Source organism: Oryctolagus cuniculus, chromosome 6 (genome assembly GCF_051225735.1).
Source record: "Oryctolagus cuniculus isolate XC-2025 breed Fujian yellow rabbit chromosome 6, ASM5122573v1, whole genome shotgun sequence".
Classification (NCBI taxonomy): domain Eukaryota; kingdom Metazoa; phylum Chordata; class Mammalia; order Lagomorpha; family Leporidae; genus Oryctolagus; species Oryctolagus cuniculus.
Genome location: NC_142872.1, coordinates 13,951,455 through 13,971,442, shown reverse-complemented (window position 1 = coordinate 13,971,442; position 19,988 = coordinate 13,951,455). Strand labels below are relative to the sequence as shown.

At 55.3% G+C, this 19,988-nt stretch overlaps 1 protein-coding gene across 12 annotated transcripts in view; it reads right to left on the bottom strand.

The window, feature by feature from the left end:
* Positions 1 to 780: 780 nt before the first annotated feature.
* The window catches only part of SNX24 (sorting nexin 24), a 148,263-nt gene continuing 129,055 nt past the window's right edge, over positions 781 to 19,988 (bottom strand). For all 12 annotated transcript variants that reach the window (XM_089334868.1, XM_070076042.2, XM_051844149.3 and 9 more), the window contains 4 exons: positions 6,865 to 6,959; positions 5,508 to 5,540; positions 5,004 to 5,068; positions 781 to 2,122 (listed from right to left, as the gene is read on the bottom strand). In XM_089334868.1, coding sequence (XP_089190994.1) covers positions 2,055 to 2,122; positions 5,004 to 5,068; positions 5,508 to 5,540; positions 6,865 to 6,959 — 261 coding nt within the window. In that variant the 3' untranslated portion in view covers positions 781 to 2,054. The remainder of the gene's footprint in view (positions 2,123 to 5,003; positions 5,069 to 5,507; positions 5,541 to 6,864; positions 6,960 to 19,988) is intronic.

The following is a 19,988-nucleotide window of genomic DNA, read 5'->3' as shown; positions in this document are numbered from 1 at the left end:
TGCGAGCTTGGAACTCAGGAGATGGGGCAGGCGCTTGTTAACTTGCGCACGGTGCAGACCCGCCAGCAGCCTCTGCGCTGCCAGTCCTCTGTGGTCCAGACACTCGGGGCTGCTTCAGATGCAGACAGCGTCACAGTGAGCTGGCTGGGGAGGCTCACTTTTGTGGGTGAACGGCTCGGTCCTGATGCTCTTTTTGTAAGTGTTTGTCTCGGCCAAGCAGCTCCGCTTCTCTGAGCTTTGCTGTTCTCACGCCAGCCTCGCTGGAGATGCTATGGGCTGCAGGGAGACCATCTGTGAGCAGGATGCACCCCACCCAGGCCCCGCTTTTTATTCGTTCCTGGACACCCAGCAGGGGGCCTCTCCTCTCACCTCTCAGGAGATTCTCCCAGCATTCAATTGCTGATATCTCTAACCTTCCTGCCTGAAAGACCTACAGTGGCTTCCAGGTCCTACCATGGCCTGACAGACAGGATTACGTATGAGAAATTAAAATATAAAAAATATAAAGTACAAAAGGAAAAATATTTGATTCTCCAAAAATTTATGAAGCAGAATACTACTATAGATTCTTGCTATCTATTTCTGAAATTCTCACTATCTTGGTAAACGATCGACCACTCACAGTGAGTATCCACTGCACCAACAGATGAGGTGCTGAACACTTTCCCTGCCTTAGCAACAGAAGTGTGAACGTATGTGTGAGGATTTGTGTGCGCACACATGTGTGCAATGACAATTTGTGTTTTCAATCAAATTCTCAGAGCACAGGACACATTCAAGTATTTCTTGATCACTTTTATTGAACTCAAAATAGCTAGTAACATCAAATCATTTAAAAATCTCTCCAGTAGTTGCCTACTCAGGTGTTTTTGGTTGATGAACTTGCTCGTTCTGTTCCTGCTTGCTCCCGACATGTAATCACACCGTCTGTGCCAAACGCCGTCTTTAAGTCTGCAGCAGCCGTTAGATGCTAGTGAAAGCACGTGATGTGGCATGAGCTCTGGTATGAGTTTACTGGTCAGACTGGCAAGCGTCAGTGGGCTGGCTGTTCATCAGCTGCCCACGAGAGGCCCACACACAGCACGCAGTGACCGGCAGCCCCATGCTTCTGGCCTTTGCTGGGCCCACCACACAGGTCAGCAAGAGGGAGGGACAGGGGAGTCAGGGCACACGCAAGATCGGCCCACGGCGGCCTCAGCTATGGGGACCGTGAAAGGCGACCCAGACAGAACAAGACACAGAATCCCATCGCGACACTGCCCGTTCAACAGATGTTTGGCCACCTGCCAGTCCCGCGCTGCCACTTCACATCTGTATCTCACGTGCGGGGCCGGCGCTGCCTCCAGCACCTGTGGCTCCTAAGCGCGCACCGACAACTTCCTGTGGTCTCCAACCGCAGGTGACTCACTTCTTTCCAGGGGGCACGCTCACACCCTGCTTCTCCCTGGGCCCTGGCCCCGGGGGCCCGATGCCGAGTCCACCGTGTCGCAGGCTGAAGTGTCGAGATTCTTTAGTTCTGTACTTATCTGGCTGCCCTGGTGCTGCGAGGAGAGTTCGGTCTCCACCTGGCTCCTCCTCGCCTTTCTCAGTGTTGCTCCGATACACTCCTGGGGCTGCCAGCTCAGGAACCGAACTCACCAACCGGGAAAGTCACAGGGCGCAGACGAGTGAGTCACGGACCAGAGCTGCTCCGCCTCCGGACGATCAGGCTGTGATTTTCCGTGGTGCGGCTGCAGCACAGCGCGATGTTGTTCTGTGAGACGCCCGCCCCTGGGGACCCACTGGATCCCCTGGGGCTCCTGGCACAGGCGTCTAAGCTGGCAGCTCCAACTCACTTCTCAAACACGTGGCCCTCACCTGACTGCTGCCCTGGGTCAGCTTCTACATACGAAAGCACCATGCTAGTGGAAACATGCCTGCCCTGAATGGAGACTGTGAACGTCACCACCAGCTCACGCTGCTCTGTCACTGAGCGCAGGTTAATTTGGTAGGTATCGATTTCCTTGACTACGACCTGGAACCTGGCTTTAGCTTCCTGCAGCCGTGCGGGACTTCTACCTGGGCTGCAGGTGAGGGTAAAATATCCCATGGAGAACTCCTTCGATGACCACGTTCGGAAAATCTGAAAGACAGAAGCAAACCTGCTTTTCTAGGTGCACTAGGAAGTACGACTTTCTGCAGAAGTCAACCAACAAGGACCCCCGGAACCTAGGACGCGGCAACACCCCGCGGTGGCCTCGTGTGACGTGGGATGTGCCCTCGGTCAGGCTGCTTCGGCCTGCAGCCACGCGTGCGCCCTGGCCGGTGTGGCGGCCTGGGCAGCCAGATTTGTAGCGTATTGATCGAAGGACGTTCCGGCGGTGAACGCGGCCGGCCCCGGCTCTCTATCTGCATGTTTTCTCACAAGGAAGATGGATGACACTGGCAATTCAATTTCTAACAAAATCTCAATACACTTGAAGGAATTCCAAGATTTCTACTGGGAATACGCGGCTGCAGTTTTTCCACTGTGGCTTACGGCGCCACTCAGGCCTGGTTGCCTGTAACAGGCTGGGCTGCTAGGCCGGGCTCCAGGGAGCAGCAGGAAGGGGCCCGGCTCCCTTGCGTCCAAGGGCACGTTTCTGAACAAGGCCACTCTGCCACCAAAGCCAGTTACATTTCCACAGGAAGTGAGGTACAAAGCAGAGCTGCACGGGGGCCGCACCCCAAAAGCACTCAGCAAGTGCAATACAGGCAGGTTGCCTGATGGGGAACTCATCTGTCTCATGGTTCTAAAGTTTAATTTCTCAGCATCCACCTGTCCAAAATACTATTGTGCCCTGTGCTGCAAGCGAGCACTTTTAAGAGTCATCTTTACGTAAGGACAATTCCAATACTTGAAAACAAAAGCAGTGTTCATTTACTAACACCGTCTCTCCAAGGCACCCACTTAGAGGAGGCACTGACAAGGGGCCTGAGACTCAGCAGGGACAGGCGTGCACCGGGGAGCAAGTCTACAGCAGGAGGAAGCCGGGGCAGGGGGCGGGAGCCAGAAACCCACAGAGGAATGGGAGGGGGCATGGGAAAAGGTGACCTGCCTGTCACTCGGGGACAGAGCGGAACGAGGTCAGGGTGGACACGGCACGGGCAGGTCAGGGGTTCAAGGCGGAGACTGTGGCTGTGGTGTAGGATGAGGGAGGCAGGCAGGTGCCAGAGAGGCAAAGGGGCGCCCAGGGAACGCCCAGCCATGACTAGGCGGGGGAGGGGTCAAGGACGCGGTCCGGGACGGGACGGGACGGGGCGTCCCCGTCTCAGGCAGACGTCTGAGCCGTGAGGTCTGGGCTCTGATGGACCAAGGGGAGAGGCGTGACTGACCGAGTCATGGCCGCAGGGATGGGAGGCTGTGGGAGCCTAGCAAAGGCAGACCTCTGGAGAGGCGGGGTCACCCAGCCCAGGTCGACCTGGCTGCTCTCTGTCTCCTCTCCCGCGAGTGAGGGCTCTCGTCAAACACTACAGGGCTGCAAGAACTTGTCCCTGGTACAACGCTTCTAAACCAACACAGGGCTGGGCATGAATCCGGGCTGGCCCAAACCCCAAGGAAATGGCTCTGGCAGCTACATCCGCACCCCCGCCCCGTGCCCGGGTCCGTCCTCTTTATCAGTCTCCTAATTCCCATCTCCTCGAACAGGGGTCCCCCGCTTGCACAAGACCTCACCTGCACCCCCGTGCCACCGGCTCCAGACCCAGGCCCATGACACCTTCCCAGAAGCCTCCTCCTGGTCCTCATTTTCAAGCTGGGGGCACAGGTAAGCCGGATGCACTGGACTCGAGGGTCGTGAGGTATCTGCCCTCTCCCCTGAGGCATCCCGGCTGTGCAAGCGCCCGTGACCTTTCCACTCTGACCCCTCTGCAGGCCTCTCACCCCTGAGCACTGGCAGTGCCTGGATAAAGTACTGCTGGGACCACTCCTGAAATGTCGCGAGAGTCCTTTACAAAACATGGCCCAGGCAGTCTGGGCCAGGTCCGTGTGTCGCTGTGGAGAGCAGACCCCCTTTGGGACTTTGGTCGTCAGCCACGAGGCCAGGCTGCACAGCGTCACTCACAGGAGGCTGCGGTGTCTCCGGGTGCTTAGGGATGGGCGCATACACAAGCTCCAAGCCCACTCCACACAAAGAGCAGGGGAGACCCGGGCATCCGAGGCCCACTGGGGTCTGTGGGGACCGGGCGAGCCAGGGGCCTTCCTGGGCCCTGCCAATGACAACACCTGCCCTGCCTGTCAGAACACGATGGCTAAGAAAATGAAATAAACCACGTCTGGGGCTGTGCTTGTGCAGAGCTGTGTGAGGGCACTCGGGGGACGGCTCCCAGCAGCCCACAGGGTCTCACAGGCCCGGGCTACCGTATTGATCACGGCTGCACCTTAATCAATTCACTGCACTGAACACACACAACTTTCAAATACACACCCTGAACCATCAAAGATGCTGCAACCTGGACAGGGATGGAGCCAGCCCTGCGGTGGACGTGCAGGGCTGTGTGGGGCGCGGGTTCTTCAGGAGGGACTGGGGCCTTGCCTTCGAACCCCAGCCTTGGGAGAAAAACAAGCAGAGACCAAAGCAGTGCCACCCAGAAAATGCAGACAATAGAAGTCCCCTTCTTGTCCCCCTTCCCACTCTGCTTCCGAAGAGCCTGGAGAGGGAGGGAGGGAGAGAGGGGGAGAGGGGGAGAGGGGGAGAGGGAGAGAGGGAGGGAGGGAGGGAGGGAGGGAGGGAGGGAGAGAGAGAGAGACACGAGATAGAGGGAGAAAGAGGGGAGAGAGAGAAAGAAAGAAAAATTACATGTCCTCCTGAAAGGCCGGCCCCAATTAAAATTCTAAATGTCTCTCACACCAAGAGCACTGGTTTATTGGCAGATTATTAAGCCCTGGACCAATGTCACTCTGTTAGGCCTGTATTAAAAACGTGGTTTCTGTGGCGCAGGGTCAGATCAGTAAAGAGCTGTTAACAGATGACAGCTTTGATTACCGCTAGCTGCAGGCAAGACGTATGGGTCCCGGAGGAACAGCAGCACCGGCTGGTGGGACAGTTTGCTGCAAAGGTCAAGAACAGGCATGTCAGCATCAGGGGACGATGGTAAACAGAAAACACTACAAACTAGCTTTGAGGGGATCAAACTGCAGCACGGGGCCGGCTCCAGGCTCACCAGCTAGGGGCCTGGGCGGGCAACACCGGCAGGGGTGCGGGCGGTGAGGCAGGTGCAGGTCTACACAGCACACCACGCGCCCAGTATGGCTGCCCACCCAGAGGTAGCCTTGCGATGTGGCAGGAACTGTTCACTGCACTGAACACAATCAACTCCTCCCTGGCACGTCCCTGGGAAATTTCTACAAGTCCCTGGGCAATGCTCACCATCCCATCACCCATCTCCCAACAAAGGTTTGCAAGGCAAGCAGGAATGACTCCCTGGGCAGTGAGACCTGCGCCGGAGCCACTGTCATGCCTTTGGTCTGCAGGGTTCCTGGTTCTCACCTGGACTCTTCCGATTCCGTCTCATCAAAAGATCTGGAATTGAAAGAGCAGAAAAGATGACCGAATGAGCCTTTACAACCAACAAAGGGAAAGCCAGCCGGCATTCTGGGGGCACTCGAGTGGGACCCATGCAACAACACGAAGAGCTGCTGATTTTCAGAGTCACAGCAGGGCTGGGGCTCGTCCTGTGGCATCTGGAGACTGGAATATTCGCGGATCTGGGACCTCTGAAATGTCCTAAGGCTTGACTGCTCCTTTGGGGCTTGTATAATGGAGAGGAGACTACACTCCGTGTCACTGCTTGTGTTTTCTTCCAAGCACACAGGAAGCTAGCCTCCCAGTCCACACACAGAGCACAGGGCCAGCATGGCTCCTTCAGGAAGTGCCGTGTGCGGTACCGGCTCTGGGGCCACTGGCAGGTGGCCGCAGGTACACAGAGCCGGGAGGCACTGAGAGAGGCGCAGGCAGGGCTCCGCGAGCAGGAGGCGGGAGCAGCGGCACTGGGGCAGCTGGCCTGGCGGTCCGTCCTGAGTGTGGCTCCTGCAGGTGCAGCTCCATGGGAGCTTGGGGATTTACAGAGCTTCACAGGGCTCTGTCCTCTGACATGGATTTACTCTGCCAGGGATGTTGCTGGCTGCTGGCTGCCACGTGCTCACAGCTGGGCTGGTGGCTGGCTTCAGAGTCACCTCTTTGGGGCAGCTTTCCCAGGAGACAGGGAGAGCAAAACCCTGGCGTCATGGTGCAGAGGGTTAAGCTGCTGCTGGTGACGCCTGCACCTCCTATCAGAGCGCCGTTTTGTGTCCAGGCTGCTCTGCTTCTGATCCAGCTTCCTGCTAACAAGTAGTTTGCAAAAAAACAGAGTCCTGGTTCCCTAGTAGCCAGGGATCAGGGTCCCTGCTGCTGTGGGAAGTTGAAGGAGAGGCAGCAGGGGCACGGAGGGAGAGGGCTCGCGTTGGGAGGGACTTGCACTGAATCACCCCTAAGGTCATTCGCAGCTGAACAACGCTGTGGGCAGGTACGTGTGCCCAGTGGATATGGACTCTGCTCAAGCCACAGATAGAGTATTCCCCTGTCCGAGTAACTCAGGCCAGGTGACATCACGCTGCACCCCTGGCACTGTTTCAAAGGTCAAAGCTTAGTCACGCGTTACTGAGGCTTGGCCACTGGGCCACGAGATGGGGGATGAGGGATTTGGGGGAATTCCTTGGGCTACACACAGGGGGCAAGAAAGGGCTGTGCCAAAACGAAAGGCTGGGGCGTGGCCAGGCCGCCTCTCTAGGGCACCATTCTGGGATATCTGTTTGGCCTCCCAAGAGTAACTTAAAATAACGTCCACCCTGGAAACCGCAGGCCTTACCCACAGCTTTCTGCCTTTGGGAGAGAGGGCAAGTGTCGCACGTTCAGGAAATCGAGAAGCAGTTTGGGAAGCTCTTCGTTTTCTAAAATGACAGCCTGTGGAAGCAGAAAAGGGAATCAGAGACCGAGACGAAGTCTGCTAAGCAATCAATCAAAGAAACTATTTCAAAAAGTCAAAACCGTCCATCAACGTTCGCAGCACCACCGCGGCTCCGAATCACCGCAAGGCGTGGTCCCCGGAATCCGGGGCATCGGATGAGCTGCTCTCTCTATGTCCTTTCCCTCAGCCCCAGGGACACAGCCCGCATGGTCCCTCAGATGCTGACCAGGGGACGGGAGGGAGGGGCAGGCAGGTGGACGCAGGCCCCGCCTCCTTGCAGACTCTAATCCGGAGCGAGCTTTCTGCACTGGCGAACACCTGAGTACCGTCCAGACCTGTGTCCCCCCCTCCTACTGGCTGACAGACTCACTCAGGAACACACACAAGGGTGCTGCCAGCGGTTCACGGAAAATCGAACTCCAACATGACCTTACACTGGTACAAAAAAAAAAAAACCAAAAACCTGAAATCTGTATTTTTTTTAGATAATATGAATTTTCATGAACTTTTTGAAGGCTTCTTGCATGTATGAATTTCAAAACTTTTCACACCAAAATAAACCCATCTTTAAGCCCGTTTCTCAGGAACTCAGAAGACATATTATAAATTTATATGTTATAAATGGCTCTCCTACCTGGTAGCTTTAGTGAAAACCCTCAGCTATAACCTGTCTCAACATTAGGATCAACCGACATTCACTGTCACGTGAACTGTCTCAAAGTGTTCACTGCAACTCTATTGCTGAGTTATTGCGGAGTTCTTTCATTTAAAAAATCTCTTAAAATTTTATTTACTTTCATTGCACTTGAAAGGCAAGAGAGAGAGAAAGAGAAACTGAGACAGAAATCTTCCATCTCCGGGTTTGTTCCCCAAAGGCCTACCACGGCCAGGGCTGGGCCAGGCTGGAGACAGGAGCCCAGAACTCCATCTCAGTTTGTCATGTGGGCGCAGGGGCTCAAGTGCGTGGGCTGTGATCTGCTGCTTGCCCAGGCGCATGAGCAGGGAGCTGATCGGAAGCAGGGCAGCCAGGACGTCAGCCGGGAAGGAGTATGATCTATGAGACGCTGGCATTCCAAGTGGTGGCTTAACCCACTGCACCACGGCACTGGCCCCTAAGGATGAAAATTTTACCTATTTATGTGAGATGGAGAAGGTCAGAAGTGGAGAAAGAGGGACAGACACACATGGAGCTCCCCTTCGGTGTTTCACTCCAAATGCCAATGGTGGCTGGAACCAGGCTGGGCCAAAGCTGGCGATCGGGAATTCAATCCAGGGCTCCCACGTGGAGCCAGCACCACGGCCTCCCGGGGTCTACACCAGTGGGGAGCTGGAGCTGGAGGCTGGGACCGCAGGCAGGGACGCGGGCATCTTAACCAGGAGGCCAAATTCTGAGCCCTGTCTGTAAAGGAGGCTGCCAGGGCGTGTGAGCCGGGTGTACACCACCGCCTTCCTTCTCCCCCTCTTCCCAAAGACTGGGGGGGTAAGAGTGTCAGAGCCTGCACAGCGACCTCTGAAATCCCTCTAAGCATTCTTTTTTTATTTTTTTATTTTTTATTTTTTGACAGGCAGAGTGGACAATGAGAGAGAGAGAGACAGAGAGAAAGGTCTTCCTTTGCCGTTGGTTCACCCTCCAATGGCCGCCGCGGCCGGCGCAACGCGCTGATCCGAAGGCAGGAGCCAGGTGCTTCTCCTGGTCTCCCATGGGGTGCAGGGCCCAAGCACTTGGGCCATCCTCCACTGCACTCCCTGGCCACAGCAGAGAGCTGGCCTGGAAGAGGGGCAATCGGGACAGAATCCGGCACCCCAACCGGACTAGAACCCGGTGTGCTGGCGCCGCTAGGCGGAGGATTAGCCTAGTGAGCCGCGGCGCCGGCCATCTAAGCATTCTTAAGGGTCATTGTTAAACAAGTTAACACGGGGGACTTTGCTGTTCAGAGCCCAGCAAGAGGGGTGGCTGTGTGGTGCAGTGGTTACAACGCTACTCGGGAGGCCCAAATCCCATATTAGAATTCCGCCTCAATCCCCGTTCCGGCTTCCTGCTAACGTGAGCCCTGGAAGCAGCAGACGACGGCTCCAGCGGCTGTGTCCCTGCCACTCACGGTGGAGACCTGCTTGAGTTGCTAGCTTCAGCCTGAGCCACCGCAGGCATCTGAGGACGGAGGAATCTGTCTATCATATCATCTCTGTCTCTCTGCCTTTCTAATAAACAACAACAAAGTAAAAAAATAAATAAATACATAAAGCCCATATCACCAGAAATGCTGGTGAAATATCCACACGGCCGATCAGGAACAGCTATGCAAGCTGCTGCCCCAGACCCGGAACAAACGGTGAGAGCGAGGAGAAACCGTGTGCGTCTTCTGTATGTGGCATTCGGGGGCACGTTCTGAGTGAGCTTAACTTACACAGTGAGTTGCCCTGCTTTTCCCCAGAGTCTGAAAACCACTGCGCAGTCCAGGACACACGAATGGGTGAGGGAACGGCACCGTCGCTGGGTACCGGCAGGCTGCCCTGTCCTACACAGCCGGAGGGCTGTTCAGTCCCTGGGCAGAGGCCGTCACCATGGCCAGCTCTGTCCGGGGCTGTGACTGCCACTGTAGCCAGCAAGGCCTAAGGGATCACGGGGATAAGAACAAGAATGGCATCTCCCTTGTGAGGCATCGGGATATGGTGGGGAACGCCACGTGGCCTGGCCGAGGAGACTGCGACCAACCCACAGACACACAGCCCAGCGGCCTGAGCTTGGCTTTCAGTAGTGACACGGAACCCGATCACTGTCCCACTCGGACCTCCCACCACTCACCCACCCATGTCCACAGCCACAGCTGCACCGACACACGCACCTGCGCTCGGATCGCAAAACCGGAAAAACGCTAACTCCAGAAAACAAAGAGGGAGGAAAAGCCTCCGCTCACAGCAGGACTTCCAGCTGACTGCCTTCGAATCCTGAGGCCTTCATCTGAGTTTCTACCTACCCGAGGGAACTGTGGGGGTGCCCAGAGGTCTTTATTTCACTGCCCCCGAACTCGCAAGTTCTAGGAACCGTCACGCATATGCAGCGCTCAGGGATTTTTGCCACGCGCTAAGGGGCGGCGATGGTCACACTGTTTCTGGGAATCCATGTGGGCGGAAGTGGCTGCAGCACCATTCAGGCCCAGCGTGGCACGCGCCAGGCTGTCCACCCAGAACAGGTTTAACGATCTGTACAAGCAGTAGCATTCAGACTTAAAAAAAAAAATGGGGGAGGGAACACCGTTCTTATCTCCACCCCCACCTTTTTAAAATAAATTAAATCAATAACAAGTGTGGGACACTTTTAATGACCTGAACTACTTAATTTCCAGGACCCGCAGACACGCCATCCATCACCGTGCTATGGAGGGAGACATCTCTTGAGTGTTCCGGGGGTTACTTTGGTTTTATTAATGCAAGATTTAGGGAATTTTAACAAGGTGAATTGTTTATTTGCCTTGACAGATAGGCTTACAATGCACTGGCCACGTCCACAGCGTGATCATTAATGACGACAGACAGGCCAAAGCTGTCGACACTGCAGCACTGGATGGGATTAATCCCGCGCAGCCTCCCCGCACGGGGCTCCAAACCGATGACCGCGAGGTCCTGCGTGAGGCCGCCAGGCGGAGAGGCGCAGGGAGAACTCCACAAACCTGCGAGTATTTATTCCGTTAAGTGCTCATGAGATGGTCTCAAGAAGTACTTCCCATACTGTGACGACCAGCACACGCCCAGGACTTAGGGCTATAAAGAGGGTAGCGGGGAGGGATTGGCTGAGTGCTTGGTGACCCGGGAAGGAGACGCCCTCAGCTCCGAGGAGAAACAGCTGGCAGGAAAGGCATGGACGCGGAAGTCCCAGCCGCGAGGGGTGCCACGCAGCAGCAGAGACGCGGAGGAGGAATCGAGTGACGTCAGCCCAGGGTCTGGGCTCACAAATGCAGGGTCTCACGCAGCAGAGGCTGGACATCAGGTGTGTGTGCATGGGGGAGGGGGTTTCGCTGTTCCACGCACGTCGTCTTCAGCTCCTACAAAGCCTTTGTTTGTGGGGCTGACCCTTCAATGCAGCTGCACCCTGGCTCACCCCGTGGACTGGCAGTCTTAGCCTGGCCTTAATTTTTACAAATAACTTCTTTTTTTTCATTGTACCCCACATTGCCCCGTTGTTATGGCATGCTTATCCTCATTTCTGATGACTCCCTGGTGGGGAGTTATTTCATGCCTCGGAGGGCCATGAGGTGCAGGAGGCTTGTGGGTTGCACAGCAAGACCTGGGTTCCAACTCGTCCTCTGTGCTGAGGATCCAGTGAGCCGTCTCCAGGAGTCTCTGGTACACACGTGGCCCTCGGTCCTCTCTGAGTGTTGCACCAGCACAGGCATTTGCAATTTTGGATTATCGTCTATGCAGTGAACACAGCTTCCTTAGCCCAGGACTCACAGATCCTTTGGACATGCAGATGAAAGCTGAGTGCCTCGCTCCCTGAAACACATATACACACACATCTACACATACACATGCATGAAACACACATGCACACATATACACATGCATGCAACACATATGCACACACATCTACATACACATACACACCTACACATACACATGCATGAAACACATATACACACATATCCACACATACACATGCATGAAACACATATACACACATATCTACACATACACATGCATGAAACACATATACACATGTACATACGCATCTACACAAATGCATGCAACACATATATACATGCACACACCTACACATGCATGAAACACATATGCACATTTACACATACGCATGCATGCAACACATATGCACACACATCTACATACACACGCATGCAACACATACACATGCACATACACCTACACATGCACACGCATGCAACACATATACACATGCACACACACCTACACATGCACATGCATGAAACACATCTACACATGCACACACATCTACACATACAAACACATGAAACACATACACACATCTACAGACACGTATGAAACATATACACACACCTGTAAACACATACATGCATACACACATGTACACAAACACGGGCATACATATACATGTATGTTCACACATGATGACTGCACTTTGAGTGGCAGAGCACTAACAGCACGCCTGACTGTCCAGCCAATGACACGTGCTCTGGCTCTGCGTGGCAGTCCCATCTCTGAGCGCCCTTCTTATGCGGCTGGGAGTCTGGTACGTGCGAGTCAGGCTTCCTGTGGCAGCTTCCCACATCTCTGCCAGCGGGCATCCTGCTAGAGTGTGCGCCACATGCTACGAGAACTCACTACTGCTGAGGCTGAAGACCCCCGTCTCGCAGTGGGGCTCCTTTGGAATCCACCACAGCCCCAGTTCCTGGAGCAGCGCGCAGTCATGGCCTCAGGCTTCCCCATGTTGGGGAAGTGTGATTCCTAGTGCTGGGTCTGCCACGCATTCTGAACTGCTGCCCAGTGAGCGGTCTGGGCCCAGGACCAGCCTCCCTGTCACCCAGTGACTCTGGGGGTGGAGCTGTGATGCCACTGGTCCCATTCCCAGGTGCAGGCTGGCGTGCAAGGCTCAGCAACGAAGTTGTGAAATGACACATCAGAAATTAAGATGAACGTGGCAAGCTGGAGAAAAAGCTGGAAATGGATCCTGCTGAGTTCTACAGGGGTAAGCACCGGGCGTAACAGAGAAGGGCAAAGCCAGACACCGAATAGCTGTTTACAGGCAGCTGCCATGAGTGGTGAGCAGCAGGTGAGACGGAGTTACTGCTCCCGTAGGTGTCAAACGGGTGCCTGCCCGTCCCAGGACAAGTCAGCCAGCCTCCGAGGAGAGCTGGAGGTGACCCAAGAGACGGGCTAAAAATCCCATCTCCCCAGCCAGAGGTCATCCAACAGTGCGGATGCGGCAGCGGAGGACCAGGGTGACCATGACCAGCATGAGAACCCACCCCTGGGCTGAGGAGCACTGTCAGAGCTGCAGGTACAAGAGCAAGGTGCCGTCAAAGGCAGCAGAGAGGGGTCCACGCCCAGCCACACAGCTACAGGAAGAGACGGCGCAGACAGCCGCTGGGCCCCCGGTGCCCGGGTAGACCGGAGGTGCTGCAGGAACACTTGCCGAAGGAAGCCCCCAGCCAGTCTGCCACCTGCAACACATGTGGGCCGAAACTCGACTGAGCTCTGCACGCACCCAGGCGATGAGGTTCAGCCCCAGCCCCGGTGACCACGGCGCAAGCACGTGACCAACGCTGGGGGTCACTGCCTCCATCTCTGATACACACCACCACGGGCAACCAGAGAACTCAGGGAGCAGGAAAGACATCATTCCGAGAGGGACGATGCGAGTCCCTCTTGGAGCACAGAAGACTCCTGAAACAGACCGGACACTCCCCCTGAAACGTCGCTCTGGAAGGGGAACGCAGAAAAACCTCATCCTCTCTAGGACGAGGTTCACAATACACCGCCTGAATGAGGCAGAAAAACAACAGCCAGCAGCCCCCTGCACGCTCAGTGTTTACTTCAGGAGAAATGTCTTTTTTATTGAAAAGGTGCAATTATCATCATGTAACACAAATCACAAAAATCCCGATTTTTCTCCCTTATCAGCTTCATAAAACCAGCTTCCCCAAGGATGCCATTGACGACTCGCACATGTTCTCGCCATGACATCCCAAATACTTAATTGTCAGTTAGGGCTTCTTCTTCGGCCAGTAAAATGCAGTCCCAACATTACAGAGGGACTTGTTCCGCCTTAACCTTAGCAAGATGCCATCACGCCGTGGAAAACACGGGTAAAATATCACAGGACAGCGCGCCCGACAAGGGAGACGTATAAACGCCGTAATGATTTCCCACGAGTTTCCATTTTAGAAAATTGTCACTGAGGCGCACATGCACGGTGACACGTCTCCACCGAGGACACGCGGAAATCGAACGCTGGCATTCTAGTGAGGCCCGAGCCTCCCCGGCAGCCAATTAGAGCGGCAAGGGAGCACCGTGCTGGAAACTTGGAGGAGCCCACTTTGCTAACCTTCCAGGATCACCGCCCCAAGCAAGCCGTGCTGCTTTTACTGATTGGACCCTTTGGTTCCCTTTTCTGAACACGACACCCACACGGCTTCCCATGGTTATTTAGTGGGGGTTTGGGGGAAGGGAGCTGAGCCACGTGAGGGGGTTTGCAGGAGCAACCCTGGGGCCTTTCTTGGACTGGAGCGGCCGACGGCGGGGGGTGGCAAAGGTCATCACAACAGTAGGCTGCACGCCATGCCTACTTCGGGGGTGCCGCTGAGAGGGTGTGGGGAGAAAAATCAATGCTTTCTCGCCGTACTAAGTGGGCTGCGGTGTCACCGTCCGCTGGGACCTACAGCTACCAGCTCACGGAGCCTGTGCTGTCCTCGGCCTTCTCCTGACCCACTTTCCCGCACCTGGTTACTATCTCACAAAATGAGCCACAGGAAGGCTAGCAAAGGCGCGTGCAGCAAAAAGCTCCCCCGCGGACAGCCCCGGACAGACCCTGGGCATCTTGGCCACAGAACTCAGACGCACTTTGGAAGAACCCGCTACCCCAGCGGCCTTCATTCTGCAAGTCACAGCAACACCGAGATGAGTACCCTGGGCCATGGCGAGAACCACGCTCTTCATGCAACCGGCGCGGTCCATCGGGGCTGCAAAGCGCAAGCGGTGTGACGACCCGCACGGAACGGAGCGCACAAAGAAATTCTGTGCACGCGCAAGGACGACACTGTTTACACAGAGACCTGTGCTGAGCGCCCGCCTAGCTTCAGTAAGGTGCGGGGACACAGTGGTTAGCCAGAAAACATGGTCCCGGCGGGGGTCGGCTTGGCTCCTGCAGGTGTTGTTGGTCCACAGCTGGTGGTCTCCAGGGGTCAGCAAGATCTGCTCGCCAAGAGCGCACTATGCAGTAGCCTTGGGATTCTGCAAAGCATGGTCTTGGCTCTCCACAGTGTGTTTTCGGCGGCTCCAGTGGGTTAGGCTTGCCCACCCGGGCCTCTGCCCCGTGAGCCGTTTCCCTAACGGAAGCCAGGAAGGGGACGGCAGTGCCCTGAGGCAGGCTGTGTGTGGGCACGGCTCAAGGTCCCCTGGTGTGAGGGCAACAGGGCTCCCGTGTCTTTACCAAGAATAGTAGGTGCTCCTGGACTGATATGCTCCAATACTGTTAGTGGGAGAGCGAGACTGGTTTAGGCTGAGCTTTCGGAATGGAAGTGGGGGAAGTCTGGGGTCCTTTGTCCCCAGGATTCTAATGGGTGCAGGAGGCGGGAGCCAGGCGAGCAGAGAAAGACTCCCTGTAAGAGCGGCAGAGAACCCGAGGCTTGAGCCAGACGTCCTGGAGGTCTGCAGGCCAGGGCGCAGGCCCCTCCCGGTGACCGCGGAGGGGGGCCGCTGCAGAGGCCGCACTGACACAGCTCTGTTCACTCTTGATGCAGTCAGCTCTTCTTTTTAAAGGAACTGCATTAAAACACCATTTATCCCGAAAGCAAAGCAAAACACAACGAGAACAGGGTCCTGCTGTGCTGGGGCTTCCTCTGTGCCGAGGGAGGCGCAGGGAACCTGAGTTTTCTTCTTTGCTTTCTGCTTCTGGCTCATGAGCTCGTCCCCAGCAGGGCTCCAGCCCGGGGCCCAGCTTCATCCTCCTGAGGGCCTGTGCAAAGCTCCATGCGTGCAGGTTCCTGACTGCAATCCTAGTAATACAGTCTGGAGCCAATGACTGCATTAATTTACTGGATCGGGGCTTCTGAGAGCATGTGGATGTGCAAAGTGCGAATTCTTCACTCTCAGGAAGCACAGACAGGAGGCATCAGGAAAATCTGTCCAAGCTCAGTCAGTGCTTTCACAGACCAGAGTCTCCAAACTGCATCACAAACATATGAGGGTTGGGGCCGGCTGTGGCTCAGCGGGTTAACGCCCTGGCCTGCAGTGCCGGCATCCCCTATGGGCGCTGGATCAAGACCCGGCTGCCCCTCTTCTGATCCAGCTCTCTGCTATGGCCCGGGAAAGCAGTAGAAGATGGCCCAAGTCCTAGGGCCCCTGCACCCACGAGAGAGACCTGGAGGAAGCTTCTGACTCCTGGCTTCGGATCAGCACAGCTCCGGCCTTCTGGGGAGTAAACCAGCAGATGGAAGACCTCTCTCTCTATCTCCACCTCTCTCTATAACTCTTTCAAATAAATATGGAGAGTTTACGGAATCATTCACCGCAATTCAGAACAAAAACAGTGGAATTTCTGCTCTCTGTTTCTAATTAAGAAACAAATTCATCTTTCCTAATGACTAATATATAAGGGTAACTAAAAAAGTTCCTGCCAAAATGGAATTAAAAGATAGTTTTGGGGCAGGTCTGTTGCTGCGTGGTTAACATACCCACATCTCATCCCTGATGCCTGTGTCAGGTTCCACTCTGTGCAACTGAGTCAGCTGCCTGCGAATGCAGGCCCTGGGAGGCAGGGGTGATGGCTCAAGTAACAGAGTTCCTGTCCCCCACGTGAGAGAGCTGGGCTGAGTTCCCGGCTCCGAGCTGTAGCCCGTGGCCTGGGGCTGCTGCGTGCATTTGGGGAGAGAAACAGAGGATGGGGGAGCTCTCTCTCTTTTCCTTCCAACCTTCCCCTCTGCCTCTCTCTGTGTCCCTGAAATGAATAAATAAATAAAGCTCTTTATTTTGGCACCAAAACAATTTGCAGGTAGTTTTTTTTCAGGTGTACATTTCCATGAACTTTTGAAGACCTCCTCACATGTGCAATCTTGATTTTAGCACCAAAATAAACACCTTTTTTTAAAAAAAAGATTTATTTTATTTATTTGAAAGAGTTACACAGAGAGGTAGAGACAGAGAAAGAGGTCTTCCACCCACTGCTTCACTACCCAGATGGCTGCAACAGCTGGAGCTATGCCGATCTGAAGCCTGGAGCCAGGAGCTTCCTCTGGGTCTCCCATGCGGGTGCAGGGACCCAAGGACCTGGGACATCCTGTACTGCTTTCCCAGGCCAGAGCAGAGAGCTGGATCAGAAGTGGAGCAGCTGGGACTTGAACCGGCGCCCATATGGGATGCTGGTGCTTCAGGCCAGGATGTTAACCCACTGTGCCACAGTGCCAGCCCCTAAAATAAATACTTTTTAATACCCCTTCCCATGAACACTGGAATGGATTTTAGGAACAACTGCATACGATCTTTACTAAGCACACATCGTATTGAAGTGTCATGCTCAGATTTTTTTTTAATTGATAAGGAGGCGGCCAGCACTGTGTGTTTCTGAATGCGGTGCAACAGTGAGCAGGCCCCGACCTGTGCAGACAGCAGCCCCAGACAGTCCGACGACGGGCCCCACCCTCTGCGGTGAGCGGCCAGCACCGGCTCTGCAATCGCCCATCCCCGCTCGCGTGCTCCTGTCTCTGGGGGAACCCTACCTCACCCTGCGAGTCCTGGCGCAGGTGTGAGCTCCCTCGGGGAGCTTCCCCCGGCGACCCCCAGCCTGCTGAGCTATCTTCTCTTGTGAGATAAAGGAATCATTTTATCTGATGTGATGATTAACAGTAGGTTAGATCTCATTAACTTTCCGTCATTTCAGCCTGCTCGATACGATGACGTTCACGTGCAACCATGGTGGCCTGTTCTGAATGCTTACTGTGTGCCAGGCTCTTGGTCTGGCTTCTTTCTCACCATGCTGGGAGCCGGCATGGTTAGCACACCCTGGGTTGGAGGCCTGTGCCTCGGAGCTTAGGTCGCCTGTGCGGTGTTCCTCCTATCTGCTGTCATGCCCCCAAATCCCTGGAACTCAATCCAGGTCTCTCACATGGGTGGCAGGAACCCAAATGCTTCAGCCATCATGGCTGCCCCCCTGGGTGGGCGTGGGCAGGAAGCTGGATCCCTGAGCACAGCAGGGACTGGAACCAGGTGCTCCCATAGGGACACGGGCACCTCAACCACTGCCCCAAACACCTGTCCTGCGTTCCTTTTGAACAAAGACCTGAGACACCGACTAACATTTTTCCAGTGATAAATGCTGAAGTGATGCAACTAAAGCTTCCCACACACGCAGGGACCCCCGGCGAGCAGAGCTCATGGGACGCAGCACTCAGAGGGAAGAGGAGGCGACAGCGTGGATCATCACGTCCTTGGAGCAAGCGCACACAGAGTGAAAAGTCACCCACTGGTCTAAAGCAAAAGCCAGTCTATCCAGCCAAGAGGAAGAAAAGACAGCAGGAGGTGCCTGGCCCGTGGACCGCAACAAAAACCGCAGTGCCCCCAGCTTGCTCACGTAAGACACGCAGCTGGGAGAACAGGAGCCCCAAGGGCAAACAGCAGGGAGCGCCCAGAAACGCCGCCCCTCCGTCCTGGGCTGTAGGGACCGCACGCTGAGCCCAGCTGGCACCTGTCTCCTCTAGCCGTTCTGCCACACTGAACGCCGCAACGAGCCCTCCCACGGCCCAGGGACCCACACCCAGGCTGCTCCTGGTGGCTGTGCAAAATGAGCCGGCCTCTTGCTGCTGGGCCCTGGGTGCTCTCTGCGAAGGAGGAAGACACAACAGGGCGGAAAGCTGCTCCCTGCTTAAACAAAACACCCAGGTTCCCGCCTGCGTCTGTTACTGGGAGCCCGGGCTCACACAGCCAGGCCTCTACCTGGGATCTGTTCTCCTTTCTCCCTTATTAATGGAGCATCGATGCTGTCGGAGTGTGTGTGGCAAGCTGCCAAGCTAAGACTGCAAACAACAACCAAATGCAACGCAGGGGCCAGCGTGGTGGTGCAGCCGATTAAGCCACTGCCTGCAATGCTGGCATTCCATATAAGTGTCAGTTCAAATCCCAGCTGCTCCACTTGCGGTTCCAGATCCCTGCTAAAGCACCTGAGAAAGCAGCATAAGATGGCACACGTGCTTGGGCCCCCGCCACCTGTGTAGGAGAGCCCAAGGGAGTTCCAAGCACCTGGGTTCGACTTGGCCAAGCCCAGGCATTGTGGTCATTTGGGGAGCAAACCAGCAGATAGAAGCTATCTCTCTAAATATGTCTCTCTCTGTCTCTCTAACCCTGCCTTTCCAATAAATAAAAATATTTTTGAAAAGTGTCCCTGTGTTAAAACACACACACACACACACACACACAAAACAAGGAAAATAAAACAATAGATACCTGTCCCCTCCCCCCACACCATTTCCTTGGCTCCCTAGAACTGTGACACAGATCTGGCCAGCAAGACGTGAGCAAAATTACTGGAAGGGAAGGGAAGGGAAGGGTCAGAAAGTTTGTTTGTTTGTTTTTGCCAGGCAGAGTTAGATAGCGAGAGACAGAGAGAGAGAGAGTTATAGACAGTCAGAGAGAGACAGAGAGAAAGGTCTTCCTTCCGTTGGTTCACTCCCCTAATGGCTGCGCCGATCTGAAGCCAGGAGCCGGGTACTTCCTCCCAGTCTCCCATGCGGGTGCAGGGACCCAAGCACTTAGGCCATCCCCTACTGTACTCCCTGGCCACAGCAGAGAGCTGGACTGGAAGAGGGGCAACCGGGACAGAATCTGGTGCCCCAACCAGGACTAGAACCCGGGGTGCTGGCGCTGCAGGTGGAGGATTAACCAAGTGAGCCATGGTGCCGGCCAGAAAGTTTTCTTAAAGTAGACAGCCATGAGGCCAGTGCTGCGGCGTAGTGGGTAAAGGCGCCACCTGCAGTGCCAGCATCCCACATGGGCACCAGTTCTTGTCCCGGCTGCTCCATTTCCTATCCAGCTCTCTGCTATGGTCTGGGAAAGCAGTGGAAGATGGTCCAAGTCCCTGGGCCCCTACACTGAGGTGGGAGACCCAAAGGAGGCTCCTGGCTCCAGTTTGGCACAGCTCTGGCCGTTGCGGCCATCTGGGGAGTGAACCAGTGGATGAACGACCTCTCACGGCAGGCACCACAACTCACTAGGCTAATTGTCTGCCTGTGGCGCTGGTACACCGGGTTCTAGTCCTCACTGCTCCTCTTCCCGCCCAGCCAGCACCTTCCTCTGCACAGACCCTGGCAAGCTCCAGGGGCGGG